Consider the following 22,885-nt stretch of genomic DNA (forward strand, 5'->3'; position numbering starts at 1 on the left):
AAAAAAAAAAAAAAAAAATCAGTAACTACAGCAATTGTTTAAAACTTAGACCAACAAAAGGTTTTTCGAAGTACAGTATTTTATCACTGGCATTTTTACAATTTCCAGTACCTGGGGATAATAAAAAACAGGTCAAACTTTTGGTGGGTTTCATTATTATTATTAAATGTCTCTCCAGACAATGCACACTGTTACTGCCTGCACCCAGCATGGAAGACTCCCTATGTTCCTTCCTTTGTGCACTTCTGACTGTGTAGGTCCTGAATTTCCAAAGTGCTTCTCAAGAGGTTGATTAGCTAGAACCACTTGTGTTGATTGGTCAGAAATTTCCTGGTGTGACCAGGAAAGCCATGAACCTCTGAGAAGGATTGGTACAAAAGCCTACCCAACAGGAGTACTTCATATTGGATGGCTGCAACATGACCCAAACCCTCTCAGTGCTGAAATATATATGCAGGTTTATATATACTTACACGAGGCGGTGTCTGTAAGTACAATACACTGTCATTGGCACATACTGAAAAGCCTTACACGTGCCTCCCTGGATCAGAAGGATGTGTTAGGAACTCAGTAGTGGCACAACTGATCAGGTTGCTTTTACGCAATTTTAAATAGCCTAAAGCAAAATTATAATAATAAAAATAGTAATGTCTTTGAATACTTTCATAGTCTATGATGCAGGACTAGCTCTAATACAAAATTTTATTTTTACAAAAATGTTGGAGACACAGGTCTTATTGCATTTTACAAATGGGTAAACTGAGGCTCTGAGACATTAGGTGATTTTCAAACATTACTGTTCATCAAATGGTTGGAACACAATGGAGTGAGATCCAAAGCATGACCTTCTGGGTCCAGTGGGCTTTCCACCATGCAGCTCTGATGTGTGGTAATAATAGGGACTCTAACAGATGAAATGATAAATAGGACTGCTTACTGCTTACATAAAGTTTTCAATCTGTTAGTTAGTAGTAGTTCAGATTTCACTATGTTTAATCCACCAGCAATGATCTTTTCCATCTTTCATACCTGGCAGATGACTATTCATCTTTTAAGCCCTATGTCAAGAGAAGCCTTCATCTGCAAAGCCTTTTCTGACCCCACAGGTAGGGTTAGTTGTTTTCTGTTTTCTGCAGCCAATCCACATGTGTGGATCCACCACTCATGTCTCACATGCCTTATTAGGCTAAACTGTAACTCTTAATTTGCATGTCTGTCTCTAAACTCAACTGCGAGCTCCTAAGATCAGGAGTTGTCATTTATTCTTATTTGTATCCCTAGTGTTTGGTAGAGTGTCTGGCACATCAGGCTCTGAGTAAATTTTACATACTATGCATCCCAATTTCTGGGGAAAAAACATAACAAAGTATTTCTAATTGAGGGTGAGTCAGTGTAACATCACCCTCTCATACTGAGAGAATATATCCATTAAATTCTGCTTGCTTCCTCCTGAAGATGAAAAATCAGAAATCTAGAGAGAGACTTGCATCACTGCCTCCACTTACAAACACTGATATTGAGAACATAATAAAATTATCCTGTGAATGAAATCAATATTTTATTCCTTAAGGCTGCTAACTATAACTTCCAAACCAATCTTAGTAAGCTCACAAAAAATATCAGAGCCGGAATGGTCCTTTTAAAACCACACAGCTCAATACCCCGAATCTATATGAGGAAAACAAGGTCCTGATATACTAAGTGACTTGCCTAAGATCTCATGTTCGGTCAGTGGAAGACACAATCCACTGAGCATTTTCCAAAACCCGTTGCTGCATCTATTATCCAAAGGATTAGACAGTTGATAACAAAAACAAAGTCTGGGAGACAAAATACTGGTGTGCTCATCCACATACTTCCTGCCCAAGAAAATTCAATGGCTGAACTATGACTACCTCCAATGGAGAGAGTTATTCAGTATGCCACAGGGCTCGTTAAAATGCAAGTTTTATTCTTAAGATAACTTGAAACAAAATTCTACTCTCAAATACAAAGGTTTACATACACTTTTGTAGCAAAACAATTGATGTCCTAAAGTAAGACATCAGGAGGGGCTTTGGAGTACAGTCCAATTTGAGAAGTACTACCTGTTAATACAGGTGATCTGGTTCTAGGTCCAACTCCATCATTCATTTGTTCTACAACTGAAGATCAATCTCTAGCCTTGTTGAATCTTCCACATTTACTGATTGGTGATAGAAATACGTGTCTTTTTTTTTTTTAATAAGTTGTCACAAATGAGACCAACACATGTTGATATCACGTATCCTCTGATAGGATGTAATACAAATGGAACTCTATCTCCAGGAAACTTTTCCCCAAAACTCACAATCCCAGATTAATCAAAGCATCAAACACACAGAAATTCAGGAACTTTATACAAAATAGCTCACCAGTATTTCTCAAAACTGCCAGTCATTAAAAAATCAAAAGATTAAGAAACTTTCACAGCCCAGAGCAGACTAAAGAGACATGAAGGCTAAATGTAATGTGGTATCCTAAATTGGATTATGCAACAGCAAGAGGACCTTAGTGGAAAAACTTGGATATTTAAAAAAATCTGTTTAGTTTAACAGTAATGCATCCAGGTTGGTTTCTTAGTTTTGACAAATGTATATGCTAGTGTAAGACATTAAATTAGGGACCTTGGATAAAGAGTATATGGAAGCTCCCTGTATAACTTTTCTATAAATCTAAAGTCATTCCAAAGTAAAATATTTATTTTGAAAGATGACACCCGGAAATGCTTTCTAAAATGTAATAAATGATATCCAAATGCTAAATCTTGTCTAGAGAGAAGATAGATTTGTGTTGAGTTTTCAGTGGATTAATCTGATATATAGCCTTTTATTTTATTTTTGCCTCTAGTTCATTTTTTTCTAGACGATAAGCAGAAGAGTACTATTGTCTATCCAAGAAGAAGTATCATTTGTTAATCAGATTTATACATATTTGTAGTGGAAAGAGCACTGGATTAGAAATGTGCTTATTTACAAACCTGCTTCGATGTTGATCTGCACTGGAAATCTAGACAATAACTTTACTTAACTTGCTTTGTTTTCTCATCTGGAAAAAGGGGAGTATGAGTGCAAATTTTGTAAGGGCTGAATGACGTAACATGAGTGAGGAAGCATTGACAACTACAAAATCGAATGTTCATGTTCATGTGATAGGTTATTGTGCTTCCATTAGCTTTGGAGACAATGTGAGTATGAAAAAAAGAATAACAGTCTTCCCTAAATGTCCATATTCTAATCCTCCAAACCTGTGAATGTGTTACCTTATATGGCAAAATATACTTTGCAGATATGATTATGTCAAGGATTGTGCGATGGGGAGAGCATCCTAGATTATCCAGATAGGCCAAAAGCAATCACAAACATTCTGAAAAGTGGGAGACCGAAGGGTCCGAGTTAGAGAAAGATGTGTGATAACAGAAGCATGGGCGGGAGCCATGCAAGGAAGGGACCCTGAACTCAGTAATGCAGGTGGCCTCTAGAAGGTGGAAAGGGCAAGGGATTGATTTCTCCTCAGAGCCTCCATAAGGCAGCCTGCCCTACTGACACCTTGGTTTTAGTGTGTCCAGCTTTAAAATGGTAAGATAATAAATCTGTTGTTTCTAGCTGCTAACTTTAGGGTCAGTTGTTACAAGAGTGATATGGTTAGCCTTTGTGTCTCCACCCAAATCTCATCTTAAATTGTAATTCCCAGGTGTTGAGAGACGTAGAGGGAGGTGATTGGATCATGGGGGCAGTTTCCCTACATGTTGTTCTCATGATAGTGAGTGAGTTCTCATGAGATCTGATGGTTTTATAAGTGTTCGATGGTTCCTCACTTGCTGGCTTCTTCTCTCTCCTGCCTTGGGTCTTTGCTTTCCTTTCACCTTCTGCATTGATTGTGAGTTTCTTGAGGCTCCCCCAGGCATATGGAACTGTGAGTCTATTAAACCACCTTTGTTTATAAATTACCCGGTCTTGTATCATTACAGCAGTAGTACCGTTATAGCAGTGTGAAAAAGGACCAGTACAAGGAGCTATAGGAAACTAATGCAATGACTTTAACTATCACTTAATGCGGATGTATTGAAGGATAAGCTTACTGGCTTATCAAAGGAGACTGAATGCAGGTCTCTTGGAAGGGGTGGTCACATAGTGAATTTCTCAGCCTTTCTCCCTCTGAGGAGAGAAAGCCTCAGAAATTCAGTATATGCTGCAAAGCAAAGCTTTCAAGAAATGGTATAGCTTTTTTCTTTTTTTGAGATAGAGTCTTTTTTGTTGCTTAGGCTGGAGTGCAGTGGCACAATCTAGGCTCACAGCAACATTCGCCTGCCAGGTTCAAGTGATTCTTATGCCCCAGCCTCCCAAGTACCTAGGATTACAGGCACCCGCTACCATCCCTGGCTAATATGTGGCTACTTTTAACAGCTTACAGTAAGATATGGCAGCAAAGGAATTACCTAAAGGTGGAATTTATAATTAAAAGGAAAGCAGAATATAAAAACATGAAAAATTTACAGTCTAGCAATGTGACAGGAAAGGAAAGAGTATTTTCAGGAGAAAAATCCAATGGTGCTGAGGGGTAACCACTTGTTAAAGAGATTAGCATGGATAAAAGGGAGTCAGGTGTGGAGAATCAAGAAAATTGGATAAAGGTTTTTCAGAAATCTTTGTAGCCCCCTCCCATCATAGGCCTGCAGGCCTAGGAGACAAAATGGTTTCAGGGAACAGGCCCAAGTTACCCCGAAGCCACTTTGGTATGCTTTCTCAACATTCAAGTTGCTTCAGCTCCAGGTGAGACACAAATAGCCACACATACTATTCCAGCTGCTGCTCCAGAGGGTGCAAGCCATAAACCTCAGCAGCATCCACTTGGTGCTAAGTCTGTAGGCTCCTAGAATGCAAGAGTGGTGGAAGCTGCCAAGCCTCTAGATTTCAGAGGATGTATTGGAAAGCCTGGGTGCCCAGGCAGAAGCCTTCTGCAGGGGAGGAACTCCTACAGAGAGTCTCTACTAGGGCAGTACCCAGGGGAGCTGTGGGAACAGGGGCACCACCCTTCAGACCCCAGAATTATATAGCCACTGGCAATGAGCCACACTAGCATGGAAATGTTGCAGGTACTAGATTCCAAACTGTAAGAGCAGCCATGTGGGCTGCACCAAATAAAACTGTGGGGACAGGGCTTTCCAAGGGCTTGGGAGCCCACTTCTCATATCAGTGTGCCCAGGATGCAGGACACGGAGTCAAAGAAGATTATTTTGGAGCTTTAAGATTTAATGTCTGCCCTGCTGGGTTTTAGACTTTCATGAAGACTGCTACCCCTTTCTTTTGGCCAATTTTTGTCTTTGTGAATGGGAATGCTTACTTAATGCTTGTATGACCATTGTATATTGGAAGTAGATGCATTGCTTTTGATTTCACAGGCTCATAGATGGAAGGAACTTGCCTTGAGTCTCAGATGAGATTTTGGATTTGGGACTTCTGAGTAGATGCTAGAACAAGTTAAGACTTTGGGGACTATTGGGGTAGAATGATTGTATTTTGCTATGTGAGAATGATGTGAGGCATGGAGAGCCAAGGGTGGAATGCTACAGTTTGAATATTTGACCCTTCAAACCTCATGTTGAAATTTGATTCCCAATGTTGCAGGTGGGGTCTAATGAGAGGTGTTTGGGTCATAGAGGCAGATCCCTCATGAATGGCTTGGTACCATCTTTACAGTAATCAGTAAGTTCTTGCTCTATTGGTTCCTGTAAGAGCTTGTTGTTAAAAAGAACCTGGCAATTTCTCTGTATCTCTTGCTTCCTCTCTCACTATGTGCTCTTTGCGGATGCTGCCCCCCTTCCACTTGCACTATGAGTAGAAACAGCCTGAGGCCCTCACCAGATGCAGATGCTGGTGCCATGCTTCTTGTACACCAACCTGTAGAATTGTGAACCAAATGAATCTCTTTATCTCAAAATTATTTATGAATTAGCCAGTCTCAGGTATTCGTTTATGGCAACACAAATGGAATAAGACAGCCCCCAAGATTCCTACCTCCTAGTGTACACACCCTCTAGTATGAGTGGGATTTGTGAGTATAATGGGATTTCACTTCCTTGATTAGATTGTCGTTTCTGGCAAAGATGAAGGGATTTTGCAGATGTGAATAACGTTCTTAATCAGTTGACTTTGAGTTAATAAAAAGGCATGTTATACTGAGTAGGCTTGACCTTTAGAAGAGAGTCCAGGCCTTCTCAGGATGTGAAGATTCAAAGTAAATGAGTTACTTTCCTGCCAACCTTGAAGATGCAAACAACTGTGTTGTGAACTGCTGATTCAGCAGTGGCAGGCTGTAGGAGACAAGGGTCTTAGCCCTACAACTGCATGGAACTGAATCCTGCCAAGGACCTCCATGAGCTTGACTTCAGATGAGAATGTAGCCAGAATGACACCTTTTTCAGCATTATGGGACTCAGTAGACGATCCACTTGAGCCATGTCCAGATTTCTGACCCAAGGAAACTGGGACAATAAATGTGTGTAATTTTAAGCTACTGAGTAAGTGCTAATTCTTATGCAGCAACCAAAAAATCAGTGCAGGTACCACTTACTCCATGAATTAAGGAATGAAGAGCATACACAGCCCCAGGCTGGCCATCCTGGATCAGCAAGTAACCCTCACCATCCAGCCAGGTTTCTTTGCTGGGAGTATTGTGGAGAAAGAAGAGCTTCCACTCCTTACCTCTGTTAACCATGAGACTTTTTTAAACAAAACAAAACAAAAAAAAGAAAATGGACATTTTGATAAACAGACATCAGTGGTAACCTGTAGATGGTTGGGTGTAATTACCTTCATTGTCCAATAATCTTTAGATTTTAAAACTACCCAAAAAGAAAGGGATGGGAAATAGCATATTGGGAGGGTTATTGACCTGGGTAAATCGTTTGTACCCAATTTATAGAACGCAACAGATGATACTGTCCTGAGCCAAACTAGCCTGCTGGGTCCAATGCTGATCAGAAATGGCAGCAATGAGTTCCTCTATTAATCATTCAGAGGAATTCTGTATTACAATTTTAAGCTGCCGAATAAGTTGTGATCTAATTCCTCAGAAATCCCTGCTTCCCAGATCTCAGAGGAAGAATAAATTGCTTATAACTATTTATTATCCTTTATTTCCAGGATCTCCATTCAAATACTTTATGTGGCCTACAAGGCCCTCTATGAGCTGGCTCCTGACCACCCCAATCTCCAACCACTTTGCACTCTGGCCACAGTGACCTTTGTTCCATTTCTCATACATGTCATGCCCATGCTTGAGGCTCATGCTTCTGCCTTAAACAGCTGGTCTAAGACCACTCTGCACTAGCAATGTCCTTCCTTAGCTAAGCTTCTTCTAGATTACACAAGGAGGCTCTCTTTGATTTCCAGACTATTTCTACTAGGCTTTTCAAAACCTTGAGTACTTTCCCTTTATAGCATGTACTGCAGATTGTACTGATGTATTTGTTATTGTTATTTTATAACTCAATTTAAGGGTTGAGGAACAGCCCTTGACTGTCTCCAGAGTCAAGCCTTTGTCTTTTTCTTTAAGGAACAAAGATTGCTGTCTGTCCTGACCCAAGTTTGTTTGGCAAACATTGAGCCCCTGGTGCATGGAAGCCCTGAGGTATATCCTGGAGGGATGTGGGTTGGAAAGAGACAAGGTCCCTAACCCTAGAAGCTGCACCCTCCCCAGACCTCTCATTGCTCCTATCTTAGCTCATATGGCCCTCTTCTCTGACTTTGAATTCTGTAAGAGTTCAACCTCTCCTTTGATTCTTTAGGGTAAAATCCAAACTTCTAGTTCCTTTCGGGTAAAATCCAAACTCCCAGTTGGTATGGCCCTCCATAATTAGGCCCCTGCTGCTCTTAATTACCAGAGCTCTTCCTGCACTAGTGAACATTCTCTTCCAAGCTTTCAGGCCTTTGCCCATTGATATGGTTTGGCTGTGCCCCCACCCAAATCTCATCTTGAATTGTAGTTCCCATAATCCCCATATGTTGTAGGAGGGACCTGGTGGGACATAATTGAATCATGTGGGCAGTTACTCCCATGATGTTCTCTTGACACTGAATGAGTTTTCACCATATGTGGTAGTTCCTTTGCTCGGCTCTTCTCCTTCCTGCAGACCTGTGAGGAAGGTGCCTTGCTTCCTCTTCCAACATAATTGTAAGTTTCATGAGGCCTCCCCAGCCATGCTGAACTGTGAGTCAATTAAACCTCTCATCTTTATAAATTAACCAGTCTCAGGCAGTTCTTTATAGCAGTATGAAAACAGACTAATACAGTAAATTGGTATCACAGAGAGTGGGGTGCTGCTATAAAGATACCCAAAAATGTGGAAGTGACTTTGGAACTGGGTAACAGGCAGAGGTTGGAATGGTTTGGAGGGCTTCGAAGAAGGCAGGAAGATGTGGGAACTTCCTAGAGACTTGTTGAATGGCTTTGATCAAAACGCTGATAGCGATATGGACAATGAAATACAGCAGCTAAGGTGGTGATACAGTTAGGCTCAGATCTCAGTGATGGTGATATGGTTTGGCTCAGATCTCAGATGGTGATACAGTTTGACTGGGTCCCCACCCAAATCTCACCTTGAAATGTAATAATCTCCACATATCAAGGGCAGAGCCAGTGGAGATAATTGAATCATGGGTGTGGTTTCCCCCATGCTGTTCTTGTGGTAGTGAATGAGTCTCATGAGATCTGATGGTTTCATAAATGGGAGTTCCCCTGCACAAGCTCTTTTGCCTGCTGCCATGTAAGACAAGACTTTGCTTCTCCTTCACCTTCCAGCGTGATTGTGAGACCTCCCCAGCCATGTGGAACTGTGAGTTAATTAAACTTCTTTCCTGTATAAATTACCCAGTCTTGGGTATGTCCTTATTAGCAGCATGAGAACAGATTAACACAGAAGAAGATAAAAAACTTGTTGGAAACTGGTATAAAGGTGACTCTTGCTATGCTTTAGCAAAGAGACTGGTGGCATTTTGCTCCACCCCAGAGACCTTTGGAACTTTGAACTTAAGAGAGATGATTAAGGGTATCTGACAGAAGAAATTTCTAAGCAGCAAACCATTCAGGATGTGACTTGGGTACTCTTAAAAGCAATCAATTTTATGCATTCACAAAGAGATGGTTTTGAATTGGAACTTATGTTTAAAAGGGAAGCAGAGCATAAAAGTTTGGAAAGTTTGCAGCCTGATGATGTGATAGAAAAGAAAAACCTATTTTCTGAGGAGAAATTCAAGCTGGCTGCAGAAATTTGCATAAGGAGCCAAATTTTAATAGCCAAGACAATGGGGAAAATGTCTCCAGGGCATGTTAAAGGTCTTTACAGCAGCCCTCCCATCACACGCCCAGAGGCCTAGGAGAAAAAAAAAGTTTCCTAGGCTGGGCCCAAGGCCTTGCTGCTTTGTGCAGTCTCTGGACTTGGTGTCCTGCATTCCAGCTGTGGCCAAAAGGGGCCAACATATAGCTCATGCTGTTGCTTCAAAGGGTGCAAGTCCCAGGCCTTGGTGGCTTACATGTTGTGTTGGGCCTGTGGGTGCACAGAAGCCAAGAACTGAAGTTTGGGAACCTCTGCCCAGATTTTGGACGATGTAGGGAAATACCTGAATGTCTGGGCAGAAGTTTGCTGCAGTGGGGAGCCCTCATGGAGAACCTCTGCTAGGGCAGTGTGGAAGGGAAATGCAGTGTGCAAACTCCAACACAGAGTCCCCACTGGGGCACTGCCTAGTGGAGCTGTGAGAAGATGACCAAGATCCTCCTGACCCCAGAATGGTAGATCCACCAACAGCTTGCACCATGCACCTGGAAAAGCTGTGAACACTCAATGCCAGCCTGTGAAAGCAGCTGGCAGTCAGACTGTACCTTGCAAAGCCACAGGGGCAGAGCTACCCACCTCTTGCATCAGCATGACCTGGATGTGATACACAGAGTCAAAGGAGATCATTATGGACCTTTAAGATTTGACTGCCCCACTGGATTTTGGACTTGCATGAGGTCTGTATAGCCCCTTTGTTTTGGCCAATTTCTCCCATTTGGAATGGCTATATTTACCCAATGCCTGTACCATACAATGCCAATGGTATCCAGGAAGTAACTAATTTGCTTCTGATTTTACAGGTTTATAGGCAGAAGGGGCTGGCCTTGTCTCAGATGAGACTTTGGACTATGGACTTTTGAGTTAATACTGAAATGAGTTAAGACTTTGCAGGACAGTTGGGAAGGCAAGATTGGTTTTGAAATGTCAGAGACATGAGGATTGGGAGGGACCCAAAGTGGTATGGTATGGTTAGGCTTTGTGTCCCCACCCAAATCTCATTTTGAATTATAATCCCCATAATCCCCACATTTCAAAGGAGAGACCAGGTGAAGGTAATTGGATCTTGGGGTGGTTTCCCCCATGCTGTTCTCATGATAGTGAGTTCTCACAAGGTCTGATGGTTTTGTAAGGGGCTCTTCCACCTTTGTTCAACAATTTTCCATCCTGCAACCTTGTAAAGAAGGTATCTTGCTTCCCTTTTGCCTTCTGCCATAATTGTAAGTTTCCTGATGCCTCCCAGTCATGCTTAACTGTGAGTCAATTAAACCTCTTTCCTTCATAAGTTATCCCGTCTCAGGCAGTTCTTTAAAGCAGTATGAAAATGAACTAATACAATCCCTCTTTGACTACACTGTCAAATATTCCTCACATTCCCACCCTTCTCCAATTTGAGTATTCCTGAACCTTGCCAAGATCCAGTTCTAACTTCTTTTCTTCCTTTAGCCTTGTAGTGAGATGCCTGGCCCTAGAAGACTGTTTAGGCTGTAAGTGACAGAAAGTCTGACTCAAAGTGGCTCGAGCTGTAAGAAGTTTGTTACATCACTTAACACAATAAGTGGTGAGGCAGTTCCATGGTGAATTCAACCCTTAAGTGAGCCATAGAAGATACGGATTTTTCTCAACTCTCCATTTTGCCATCTTAGTGTGTCTTTTGTACCCAAGTTTATTCAGAAGGCTTCTCCTTACATGGCATGAATAGAACTGTGTGTCACATGTGCATGTCTATATTAGTGTATTACTCTGGGTTCTCCTGAGAAAGAGAATCAACAGAATGGGGTGACAGTGAGAGATTTATTTACTTTAAGGAATTGACTCACATGATGGCTGGCAAGGATGATGCGTATAGGGCAAGCCAATAGGCAGGAGGCCTAGTGAAATGTTGACATTGCTGCTCCTGGCCTAAGGCTTCTGGAGGTAGATTTCCCTTTTTCTTCAGGGATTTTGGTCTTTTTCTCTTAAGGCCTTCAACTCATTGGATGAGGCCCACACATATTATACAGATAATTTGCTTTACTCAAAGTCTACTGATGCAAATGTTAATCTGGTCTTAAAAAGTACCTTCCCAACAACATCCAGTCATGTTTGGTCAAATATCTGGGTACCATACCCAGCCAAATGGACACATCAAATTAGCCATCACAATGTCTAAACCAATAAGAAGACATCAGAATCACTATTGTTGGTGTAAATCTCAGCCAAGAGTAACCCTCTGTGGCTGATAAGGGGCACCTTCCCTGAGAGTATGATGGTATGGAGGGTGAATGTGCAAGCATAGTCAGGGCTCTGCCTGCAAGACAGATTCTAGTTGTGGTTGAGGCCAGAAGAAGGCATAGGTTTGAGCAGGTAAACAACATCTGTTAAACACTTAGGCAGGCAGAATCCCAATACTGTGTTGCCTCCTTTACATTTATAAACCCTATTGGAGCCCTTGCTATTCTGAGTCATGGATTTATGGCTTATCTTCCCCTTTAGACTGTAGGCTCACCTTTGAGTAAGAATCATGTGTCAGTTACCTGTTTATTAACTGCCCAAACCTGGTGCTCAGCACAAGATAGGTACTCCATAAATGCTATTGAACTGACCAAAGTAGGGCATTTGTGTGCTGAATTAACCTTGTACTCACCATTGTTATAGAGCTCATATATTTTTATCTACCACAGCTTTGTTGAAGTCACAGATTCACAACTGTTATACCAACTGACTATTCTTTCTAGACACTTTAGTGAGGAACTTATGGGATGATAAAACTAGCTCAGTCATATCATGTTCTCTCCTATTTCACACATCCATAACCTGAAAAAAATCTCAGTAACAAATTGAAGAACACCCTTAACTTCACAGTCAAGTAATAAGAGGTAAGGGGTCCATTGTTTGCCACAACTACCCACTCAGATAAAGTAGGTCATCTGGAGTCAGATGTTAGAGTCCAGGTTCAGTTACTTAATTCACAAATTCTCATGACTCTTATCCTTTTCAACAGAGTTGGAGTTCCCAAAAGTTTAGAACGTGGAATCATCAGATACCAATCTTCTCTACCAGAAAGACAAAAAGGCTTTAGAACTGTTACATTCAGAGGACAAGGAAGTCATCTTTTAGTTGTCCACTGTGTAGAAACCCTTGACCTTATAAATTCAAGCATCCCCCATGTTTCAGGCATCTTGAGAAACCCTTACATACATTATTACACTTTCCAGTTTGTAATTGTCTCCCTCTTCTCAAGCAGATACCAACAACAACGGACATACACTGACTCAACATGCACCAGACGTTACCATATGCACTTTACCTCCGTTTTGTAATTTAATCCTCAGCAAACTTCACAAAACTGATTTATTTCTTATCTCCACTTTACAGATGAAGAACCCAGGGGGCTGAGAATGGGTAGGTAACTTGCTGACAGTTCTACCAATAAGAAACCACAGAATGCAGACTCAAGTCCCGTCTAGTCTGACTTCAGAGGCCATGATCACACTTGAACACCTCACTGCTTCCCATGTAGGAAGGTTTACACATAGTATCTCAATTATATTTGAGAGTAAGGAAAAGTTAAGTTCCTTTATATCAACACATAAGGGGACAAAAAAAATTATTTCCTGTGGTTGTCTTAGAAGCAACAACCAAATCCAAATAGGGCCCTGAACACATTAAAGAAAGAATGTGACAACAGAGAAGAAAACTTCAAAAAATATGAGGCAGACACATAACAATTTGCAGTGACCACCCAGTTCTACTCATGGACATGTCAATCACTACAGAGGATGTTCTCTTCAGGGGTAGTACTAATTTAGCAAGACTTCTTATTACCTGGAGAGAATACCCTTTATTTCTCTAATTCCATACTCACAAAGTACAAGAATATAATTATAAATGTAACTTCTTGAATATGACAGATTTCCTAGGAAGAAAGTATATAAACATTCTATTTCTTTAAAAGGGGTGTCCTCAGTTGTAAGAATTGAATGCCATTTGTTGATATTATTTCACATGAACATAGCTTGTGCCAATGAAATTGTTATAACATTATCATAAGAAACCTGGTCACTTCTAGATGAATTAATCAAGTTCAGTTTCTGTGTTCACTGGGCCATAGAATAGATGTGCCATAGTAAATTTATCAAGTTAATAATGTTCATTTCTGAAGCTATTTGGCAGCCATTTGGCTTTTTCCTGGGTCACCCACTCTCCCTTTCCTCCTACTGCCTGCTTTCCTCCTACTGCAAAGCCTCACAAGTACTAATAATTGCCCCATCATACAAATGAGAAAAATGATGCCCAGAGGGGTTTTGTGACTTGCTTAGCTCTGCACAGCTGGTGTAATAGACTCTACAGAAGGACAGGAAAAGAAGACATAGGAGCCAAGAATGAATGAGCTGACCTGGGACACTGGTCTTTCTATTTGCCACCAACTACAGAGACCTCAACTGACATCTCCAGCCCTCTGCTTTCAGTGCCTGAGTAGGGATTGCACACTGGCTCCTGTTGAGAGCTTTATTTCTTATTCTCACATATGAGCAGTTAAAAATACTTTGAAATATGTCACCTGCCTTCCCTTCTATCCTTGCCTTTTGCTTGCTTTTTCTCTTTACTAAAGCAGAAAAAGCAAGAGGACCATAATGAGGGTAAGAGTAGTGGGAGGAGACACAGGGACCCTCCACCTTGCTTCTGAACTAAAGTCATAATATAATCCTTGCTTTAATCTGTCTTCAGTTTTCTGTCCTCTGCCCCCATGCTGACAGGATCCACTTTGCCTGGTATTTTTAGCTGATACTTGGCCCGATGTGCTAAGTCCTGGCCATGGATGCTGCTAAAGTGACAGCATGTGTTCCAGCAGACTCCATTGCCATGGTTAGTCTTTTCAGAGTTCCTGTTTCATTAATGTTAAGAAATGGCTCTTCCTCACTTAACCAAATGTCAGCAGACAGAGCTTCGGCCCTTAATCATCTATCCCCCTGCCCCTGAGGGCATCCTATAGATTGAAGGACATTGAGACTGCAGGCTCAGATGGAAAAAAAAAGTACTCTAATTGCCCATTACTTAACAAACTTTGTCTTGATGGAGTATTCATTGCACACATAAATTAGATTGCCTCACCTTTTGCAATGTAAAATCCTGGAAATAATGCTAGCTTTCATTCTAATTCAATTTAAAAAATAAGAATTAATGTGTACTTACCTGGAACAAAGCTTCCCTGGACCACCTCCTTGTATGCCCACCAGCCTTCATGGATTTTTGGTGAATTCTGTTGAGCTAAAGGAAAAGCAAAGAAGAGAGACTAAGATGATAGTAGAGAAGCACTGTGTCCCAGCTGTCCAAGCAACAAGGGTGGATACCATAAAATAATCCTCTTCTATCCCAAAGTCATACTACAACAGAACCTTCCTTCTCCCTTCCTTTTTTCTTTTTTTCAAATAGATCATTGATGGGTAATAAAACAAAATTTTTATTTAAAGTACTCAGATATTTTAATTGATGTTAAAGAGATAGTAATTACGTATTTAAGTCCCCTGCTACCTGTCCTCATCGTCTTCCCCATACGCACACATACACACACACACACACACACACACACACCCTGCTGAAATTGAGGAGAGAAGGCATATCCCATCCATGTATGTCCATGGAACCCTTGTTTTGGGAGAGATTGAAGTTTGCTGAAGGAGCCAGTATAGAAGGCTGAAAGGTATACCCAGCCAGCTTTCCTTAGGTCCCAGGAAAATGAAAACGAGAATATAAATAACTGTGGTGAAGGTTTTTGACATCACAGGGCTCAAGGGCAGAGGGCTCAAGATATTGGAAAATATTGTGGAGATCTGTAAGGTCATGCTGACATGACCTCAGGGAAACCCTTGAATTCATGACAGTTGACAAGTGAATTGGGGCAATGCCATTACACAGGCATGCAAACCCCAAAGTATACATGCTACATAAATGTGCTTATCCCTTTATTAAACTACATTCATATTTCAATTCCTAGCCACATTGGAAGAAAATAAGTGAATCAATCATATTTGTAATTTGGCTACTATAGAGTTAATGTTAAACCTTCACTTTTTTCTTTCTTTTTTTAATTCTGGTGATTTTTTTTTTTTTTTCCTGCCTTCCTCTTCAAAGTTCTAGAGAAAAGACTCATCATTCTGAGTTAGAAAGAATGGGTCTAAGACAATGGGTTTGAATGCAAGGCTTTGTATAGAGAGAAGATTTACTAGATGTCTCTAGCTTCCAGATAAGCTTGTATTGTTTAGCTTCAAGTCTCTTCTTACAGTATAGCGAAGATACTTTTTCTTCCTAGGATATTGAGCCCTGAGGCTTGTATCTTTGTGGTTGAAGGAGATTTTCTGACACAGGATGAGTGAAACTGAAGCCCACTCCTTCTGGAACTGACAGTGGGCTTAGGGGACTTTAAAAACAAATAGAAGAGAGACAAAGAGCTTATTTAAGATTCTGGAAAAATATAACGCCTTTAAATTTGCCCAGCACAAATCTTGGGCATGGACACACACTGGATTTCCTGGTATTCTTATTGCCCCTGTGGTGTGGATAGAGTTCAGACATTTCCATAACCCTTGAGGAAGATCCCGAGGTCAACTGAGTTGGAAGCCAGTGCATCTGCTCTGGGACAGCAGGCAAAGGAGGAAGTGACCTCAAAGCAGAAGCCGGAAATGTTCTGTCCAACCAGGGAGTCAGGCAGAAGACTCAATTGAGACTCTGGGAATTTGTAGCACCAGGGAAAGACAAGGAGATTTGAAGTCAGCCAGGAGGTCTTTCGACCTGACCAAGTCAAGAAGCCAAATCAAGGTTTGGTTATGGCTGCAAAATTCCCCAAGTGGGTAGACAAAGAACATTTCTCTAGAGTTCAGAAAGGGCTCTGATTCTTCCTCTGGGTCTTGGTATTGCCTGACTCACGCTCCTTCTCCCCTAGTTCATTAGACAGTCATCATAGGAGCCAGGGGAGAATCCCAAAGGCTTGGAAACCTGTGAGATCAGATATCTAATGGCCCTCTAATGAAACAACCACTTTGTAATGCTCGCCTTGAGTATAATTAAATAAAATTCACAGACAGTACAACCTACTAAAAAACAACAACAAAACCAAACCCCAACCCTGATAATTCACTAAACTTCAGCCTAGCTCTGCTAGACATGTAAAATGTCTCAAGCCTGGGAAAAATGCACATTTCTAAGATCTTGAAAGTTTAAACTATAAACATTATGTAACAGCTTTGCATCAGAGATAAGCCAGGACTGGTTTTCCTTATCACAGGCAAAAACTTCAGAGTTCTATAAAAACTCACACCAAGGTTTATCCAATCAGGATTGCTGACTGTCATTAAACAATTTAAATCATAAATCCAGCCTTCTCTCTTTATTCTACGAGACAGTCACTGGGGAAGCTGCATTCTCTTGCATGTGTTTCATTACCCCAAATAAATACCCACTTAGCACTCAATTTTTGTTTTACATTAAGCTTTTTATCTAATTGTTTTACAAAAAAGTTTTTACAGTATTTACACATCACTTTAAAAATATAATGTAGTGCTTTAACTATAATATAAATAAAAATACAAGAAATTTATAATAATATATATTTCAACATGAAAATGCTTGAGTATGGTACACTAGAACAGAGATTGGAAAACTAGTGCCTGCTAGCCAAATATGGCCCACTGCCTGATTTCTGTACTGCCCAAGAGCTAAAAATGAATTTATATTTTTAAATGATTGAAAAAAAATGAGTTGAAAAAAATATTTTGACATGTTAAAATTATATTACATTCAAATTTCAGTGTCCATAATGTTTTATTGCCAAATAGCCACACATATTTATTTACATATTCTCTAGAGTTGCTTTCTCACTACAATAGCAGAGTGGAATAGTTATGACAGAGACCATTTGGCCCACAAAGCCTAAAATGTTTCCTCCATGGCTCTTTACTAAAAAAAATTTGCTGAGTGCTAATTTACATACATAATTTCAAAAAAAACAATCAATATAATCAATAGAGTGCTTTAACTATAATACAAGGGGGAATACAAGGAACATAATGTAAAACAAAATATTATATATTTCAATATGTAAATACTCAGGCATGGTGCACTAGAAGAGAAAATGAAGAAGTTGGATGCTTGATTGACACAGACACAAATAGCAACTCCGTATTCTATTAGAGATTCCAGAACCCACAAGTGGCATTGCTCTCAATGGTACGTGATTTTCCAAAATAGTGAACTCTTGGCAAAGATGAGAACACAATTAAGTACCACCTTCTCTTGATTTACATCTTTGCATTGCTAAAGAACCAGGTATAATAAAACTTTGTAAGACATGCTTTGTGTGCATATGCAAAATGGAGTTTCACTGGAGGGTCAAATAAATAAAACAGTTTTTCCACTCACTTGAATGTCTGTTGGGACATGGGATAATTTATCATTGTTACTATCTATCTAATATGTTGCAGAGCATAGCATCTCTGTCCCCTTTTAGTTGGTGCTAATTGCCACTCTTTCATTATAACAATCTCAAGTGCCCTCACCTATTTCCAAAATATTCCCTCAGAAACAGTGACATCCCTATTGACAGTCACTGATGTAAAGGTGCTATTTATAGTACTTACGTGTGCTAAAAGAAGATAAAATGAAACACGTTGAACACTAATCAGAGGATAGTGCTTTGTCTAAGTAGACAAAAGATACATCTTTCCCCATATATCTGCATTGCAGTGTCTTACCGAATACATTTGCCACCGCATTGTATGTTCAAATATTTTTTCTACTCTTTCCTGCCATTTGACCATATCATTAAGAAACTTGCATTTCTACAAGAGATAAAGCAGTAAGGAAAAAAAGAGAAAGCATAGATGCGTGTTGTCAAGATGGCAAAAAAGGGAAAGCTAATTCTAGTAACATCTGAGTAAGATGACTAGGTTCTCAGATATTTAGATGCATTCCTAGTCCCTCTTTTTATCTCTCTTACATGTGCACATCTTCTACACTCCCCTATAACAACAACCTATCAGTCAAACTGAAATATCAATGTAAGAAACATCTATCTAGAAGGAAGAAGAAAGAAGCCCCTGTGTAAGTAAGAGTATTGGAACTGACAAGATTATCACCCAAAGCTTCTGTTCCATCCAGAAAGTTGCAAAACACTTTGTTCTTTCTTCATCTCCAGTCATTGCTTCTTCAGCTAACCCATCCATTCAGAGGTAGAACTATGTAAGATTTTAGCAGGTAATAAGACAATCAGACCATCTGAATAACACCTATTGTAATAGTAGAACTGCAGAGCTCCTGTTAGCTGTCTTTGATGTGCCTCGTGAAGAATCAAATTCACCCTCCAAAAATCAATCAGCCAGAAGAGCCCATTTGATGTCTGTCAATTACAAAATATAATGGCTCCAGACTAGAGTTGAAGAAAATAAAGGTGTTTTATGTAATGTTTTCAAATGCCCTTGGATGCTCAGTCTAGCCTCACACTGTTTGGCAATTTAGAAAGACAGGATGGCACATTTAAAAAGGTACCTCATTTAAAGTTCTGCCACAGTACTACAAGGAGTTTATTATAGATGGAGCTCCTAGAGAAATACAGGATTCCTATTTTAACGCCTCCCACCAGATCCTTGGTAGTCATCTTGTTGTTGTTTACATGTGATTTGAAGTGAGCGAAGAGCTGATTGAGAATTCCTCAGAGCAAACAGGTGAAAGAGAGCCGCCTGAGCTTTTACAGCATTCTCTGCTCCTCTTTGCTTAGGTATGGATCAGAATTTTTAATGTGCAACCAGCCCCTGGGAAAAATCCAGGTGTCTAATTAAAAAAATTGTGTTGAAAATAAAAATTGTCATCACTGCCAGAGGAAAGATATACATAGCAAGGAAAAATCTATTTCAATTTTATTCTCGGTTTATTTTTCACTGTGGCAGTTTGAGAACTGATGAGTTTAAAAGGAAACTCTGAATCTCAGGATTTTGAGAGACAACGTTCATTGCTCCAATGGCTTCTTATACAAATGAGCAGAATTATCTTACATAATTCTACTTCAGAATGAATGGGATAGCTGAAGAAGCCATCCTTGGGGATGAAGAAATAGCAAAGTGTTTTGCAAGTTTCTGGATGGAACAGAGGCTTCTGGTGATCCCTTCTTGCACAGAGAAGGGATCTCACTTATAAGAGGCTGGGATCTCAAAACAGAGGTCAGCAAATTTTTTCTATAAAGGGCAACACAATACATATTTTATGCTTTGAAGTCAATACTATTTCTGTGCCAACTACTCAATTTGCTATTGTAGCACAAAAGCAGCCGTATACAATATGCAGGGGTGTAGCTGTGTGCCAGTACAATTTTATTTACAAAAACAGAGAGCTGGATTTGATCTGTAGGCCATAGTTTGCTCATTCCTGTCTTGGATCTAAAAGATTTTTGTTATCCAGTTCTCTCTTACTTAAATGTTTAGAAGTGAGCTACTTCACAAAAAAGTCCGAATGTTGAAATATATAAGTTTCTAAGTACATGTACCTGGTATCTAATCAATATGTACTGTAGAAGCTATGTGTCATACTAAATCTTTTCCAGATCTGAAACTGGTCACCAGCATCTACACAAAATTGAGTATTTCCCTCTGTCCACCTGATTTCCACTGAGCTAAACCACCAAAGTTGGTGGAGCCTTATATAAACAAGACCCACAACCCATGTTGGTGTTTTTTTTTTTTTTTTTTTTTTTTTGAGACAGAGTCTTGCTGTGTCGCCCAGGCTGGAGTACAGTGGTGTGATCTTGGCTCACTGCAAGCTCTGCCTCCTGGTTCACGCCATTCTCCTGCTTCAGCCTTCCAAGTAGCTGGGACCACAGATGCTCGCCACCATGCCCAGCTAATTTTTTGTATTTTTAGTAGAGACGGAGTTTCACCGTGTTAGCCAGGATAGTCTCGATCTCCTGACCTCATGATCCTCCTACCTCAGCCTCCCAAAGTGCTGGGATTACAGGCATGAGCCACCATGCCCGACCCCATGCTGGGTTTTTGAAACCAGTCAATAAAGACCTGAACAATATCTTAATCCCCTTTTATTCTTCCCACAAGTCCATAAACTCTCTCAAGCAAGTAAGGGCCTGCCAACCTACTGAAAAAATTATGTTCCTATTCCCACTGACCACAAATACAGGCATCACACCAACAAGTCTTTGGATCCAGACTAAAACTTCCCAAAGATGACACGATCTGGACTGTAAGTAAATCCCTATCATTAACAGAGCTTACTGCTCCAAGTCAACTAATTTAACTAACTTAGGTTCAGAGAAAACATAACTGCGAAATACCTCCATTTGGAAATTACAGTGGTCTCTTGACCTGGTGGGGAACAAGACTTAAAAGCAACATCTGAGACAGTGCAGTTGAGGTGGGGAAGGAAATCGTGCAACAGGGAACACAGGAGCCCTCACAAAGGGATCCAGTCAGGGAAGGGACATTGCTTAATAAAACTTCACCATCAGTCAAAACATACCAAACCATAAGCACACACATTGCAAAAAATGAGCTTCCAAGCTATATCTGTGCCAAGTGGTCTACAACTAGCAAAGATGGAGCCAGATATAGAGAAGAGGCAGTTAGAGTACATAGGCTGCTGTGGTTACCTCATTTGAATGTAATTGTAGAAGCCCTGAACAGTTGTTTCCCTCAGAAACTGCATTTCTCCACTGGAGAAGGTAATTCAAGGAGGAAGGTACCAAGTCTATTGGCCAGGAAACACCACAAGTTGGAAGGTAAAAAAGTACTTCTAACATTGGATGCATATCCATGACATCCCTGTCTTTCCCTGAATGGCCAACTCTGTGTTCTAAGTGGGAAGCAGGAGCATTGAGAAGTGCGTGGATCATCAGAAGAACCAAAAATGACAGCCCCATTGAGCTGCATGGCGCTCACTGGACTAACGGGGATAATGCCCTTCCTCAACTGCTTGACTTTTACAACACCCGGAAGGTATTTTTCTTCTGTGCACTCTCTGTATTATGTGTGGTCCTACATTCTAACATTTAGATAGTGCCCCACACTATCGGTTTCCATATCATTCTTTTCCACCTAACCGTAACCTTCCTGAGGTCAGAGAATATATTTTATTTTAAAATTCCATTATTTGGCCAGGTGCGGTGGCTCACGCCTGTAATCCTAGCACTTTGGGAAGCTGAGGCAGGCAGATCACGAGGTCAGGGGATCGAGACCATCCTGACTAACGCGGTGAAACCCCATCTCTATTAAAGATATAAAAAATTAGCCGGGCGTGGTGGCGGGCACCTGTAGTTCCAGCTACACAGAAGGCTGAGGCAGGAGAATGGCATGAACGCGGGAGGTGGGGCTTGCAGTGAACTGAGATTATGCCACTGCACTCCAGCCTGGGCGACAGAGCAAGACTCCATCTCAAAAACAAAAATAAAAACAAAAATTAGCAGGGTGTGGTAGTCCATGCCTGTAATCCCAGTTACATGGGAGGCTGAGTCAGGAGAATTGCTTCAACCCGGGAGACAGAGGTTGCAGTGAGCCGAGTTCGCGCCACTGCACTCCAGCTTGGGTGACAGAGCGAGGCTCCGTCTCAAAAAAAAAAAAATTCCATTATTTATGCAAAAGCTTAGTACATAATAAGTGCCAGAAAAATATTGGCTTTAATGTGGTAAATGTGATAAATGTGGTAGTGAAGTTGTATATTATACCAACCTGCAATCCAGCTCACACAATCCTTGGGAGGTTTTAGTCTATATCCAAAGACTTGTGGGTGTGACGCCTGTATTTGTGGTCAGTGGGAATGTGGACAAAAGTGGTTTCAAGTTGATTGACAGGCCTACACGTGCTTGACAGATGGAAGAGCACCAGGAGCTGACACCCTGCCTAGGGAAATCAAAGCTTCTTAGCAAACCCACTTTTATTTAGCACAATGTGTTTCATTTAAAAGCAAAGGGGAAAATGTGTCATACCTGGAACTATTTACATCTCTGTCATTCTTTGCTTTTCCTGAATTCTCGAGACAGGATGAAACTCATTTCTATCTCTCCACCCTATGTGACACCCCCACTTACCATAAAAACTTTAGGACACTCAGATCATCGAGAATTGAACTGGCTAATGGGTGACAAAGCGACTATTTCCAAGCAGAGAAGATGGGTATGACCTAGAATCACCTTGCAGGTTGGACCAGACCTAAGCAAGCTGACAAAATTGCACTTGTGTTGGGAGATAAGAAAAAAATATTGATGGTGGGTAGCCTGTATTACTTTCACCTAAAAAGCTTAGCATGATACTACTGTTAAGAAACTCAAGGCTGGGTGCGGTGGCTCACACCTCTAATCTCAGCACTTTGGGAGGTCAAGGCGGGCGGATCATGAGGTCAGGAGATTGAGACCATCCTGGCTAACACGGTGAAATGCCGTCTCTACTAAAAATACAAGAACATTAGCCAGGTGTGGTGGCGGGCGCCTGTAGTCCCAGCTACTCGGGAGGCTGAGGCAGGAGAATGGCTTGAACCCAGGAGGAAGAGCTTGCAGTGAGCTGAGAT

The 22,885-nt window shown here is 40.8% G+C and overlaps 1 protein-coding gene across 3 annotated transcripts in view; it reads right to left on the reverse strand.

Moving 5' to 3' along the window:
• CA10 (carbonic anhydrase X) overlaps window positions 1-22,885 on the reverse strand; it is a 560,843-nt gene that overhangs the window by 454,844 nt on the left and 83,114 nt on the right. For all 3 annotated transcript variants that reach the window (XM_011959997.1, XM_011959996.1, XM_011959998.1), the window contains exon 3: window positions 14,525-14,599. In XM_011959997.1, coding sequence (XP_011815387.1) covers window positions 14,525-14,599 — 75 coding nt within the window. The remainder of the gene's footprint in view (window positions 1-14,524; window positions 14,600-22,885) is intronic.

Source organism: Colobus angolensis, unplaced genomic scaffold (genome assembly GCF_000951035.1).
Source record: "Colobus angolensis palliatus isolate OR3802 unplaced genomic scaffold, Cang.pa_1.0 Scaffold50, whole genome shotgun sequence".
NCBI lineage: Eukaryota > Metazoa > Chordata > Mammalia > Primates > Cercopithecidae > Colobus > Colobus angolensis.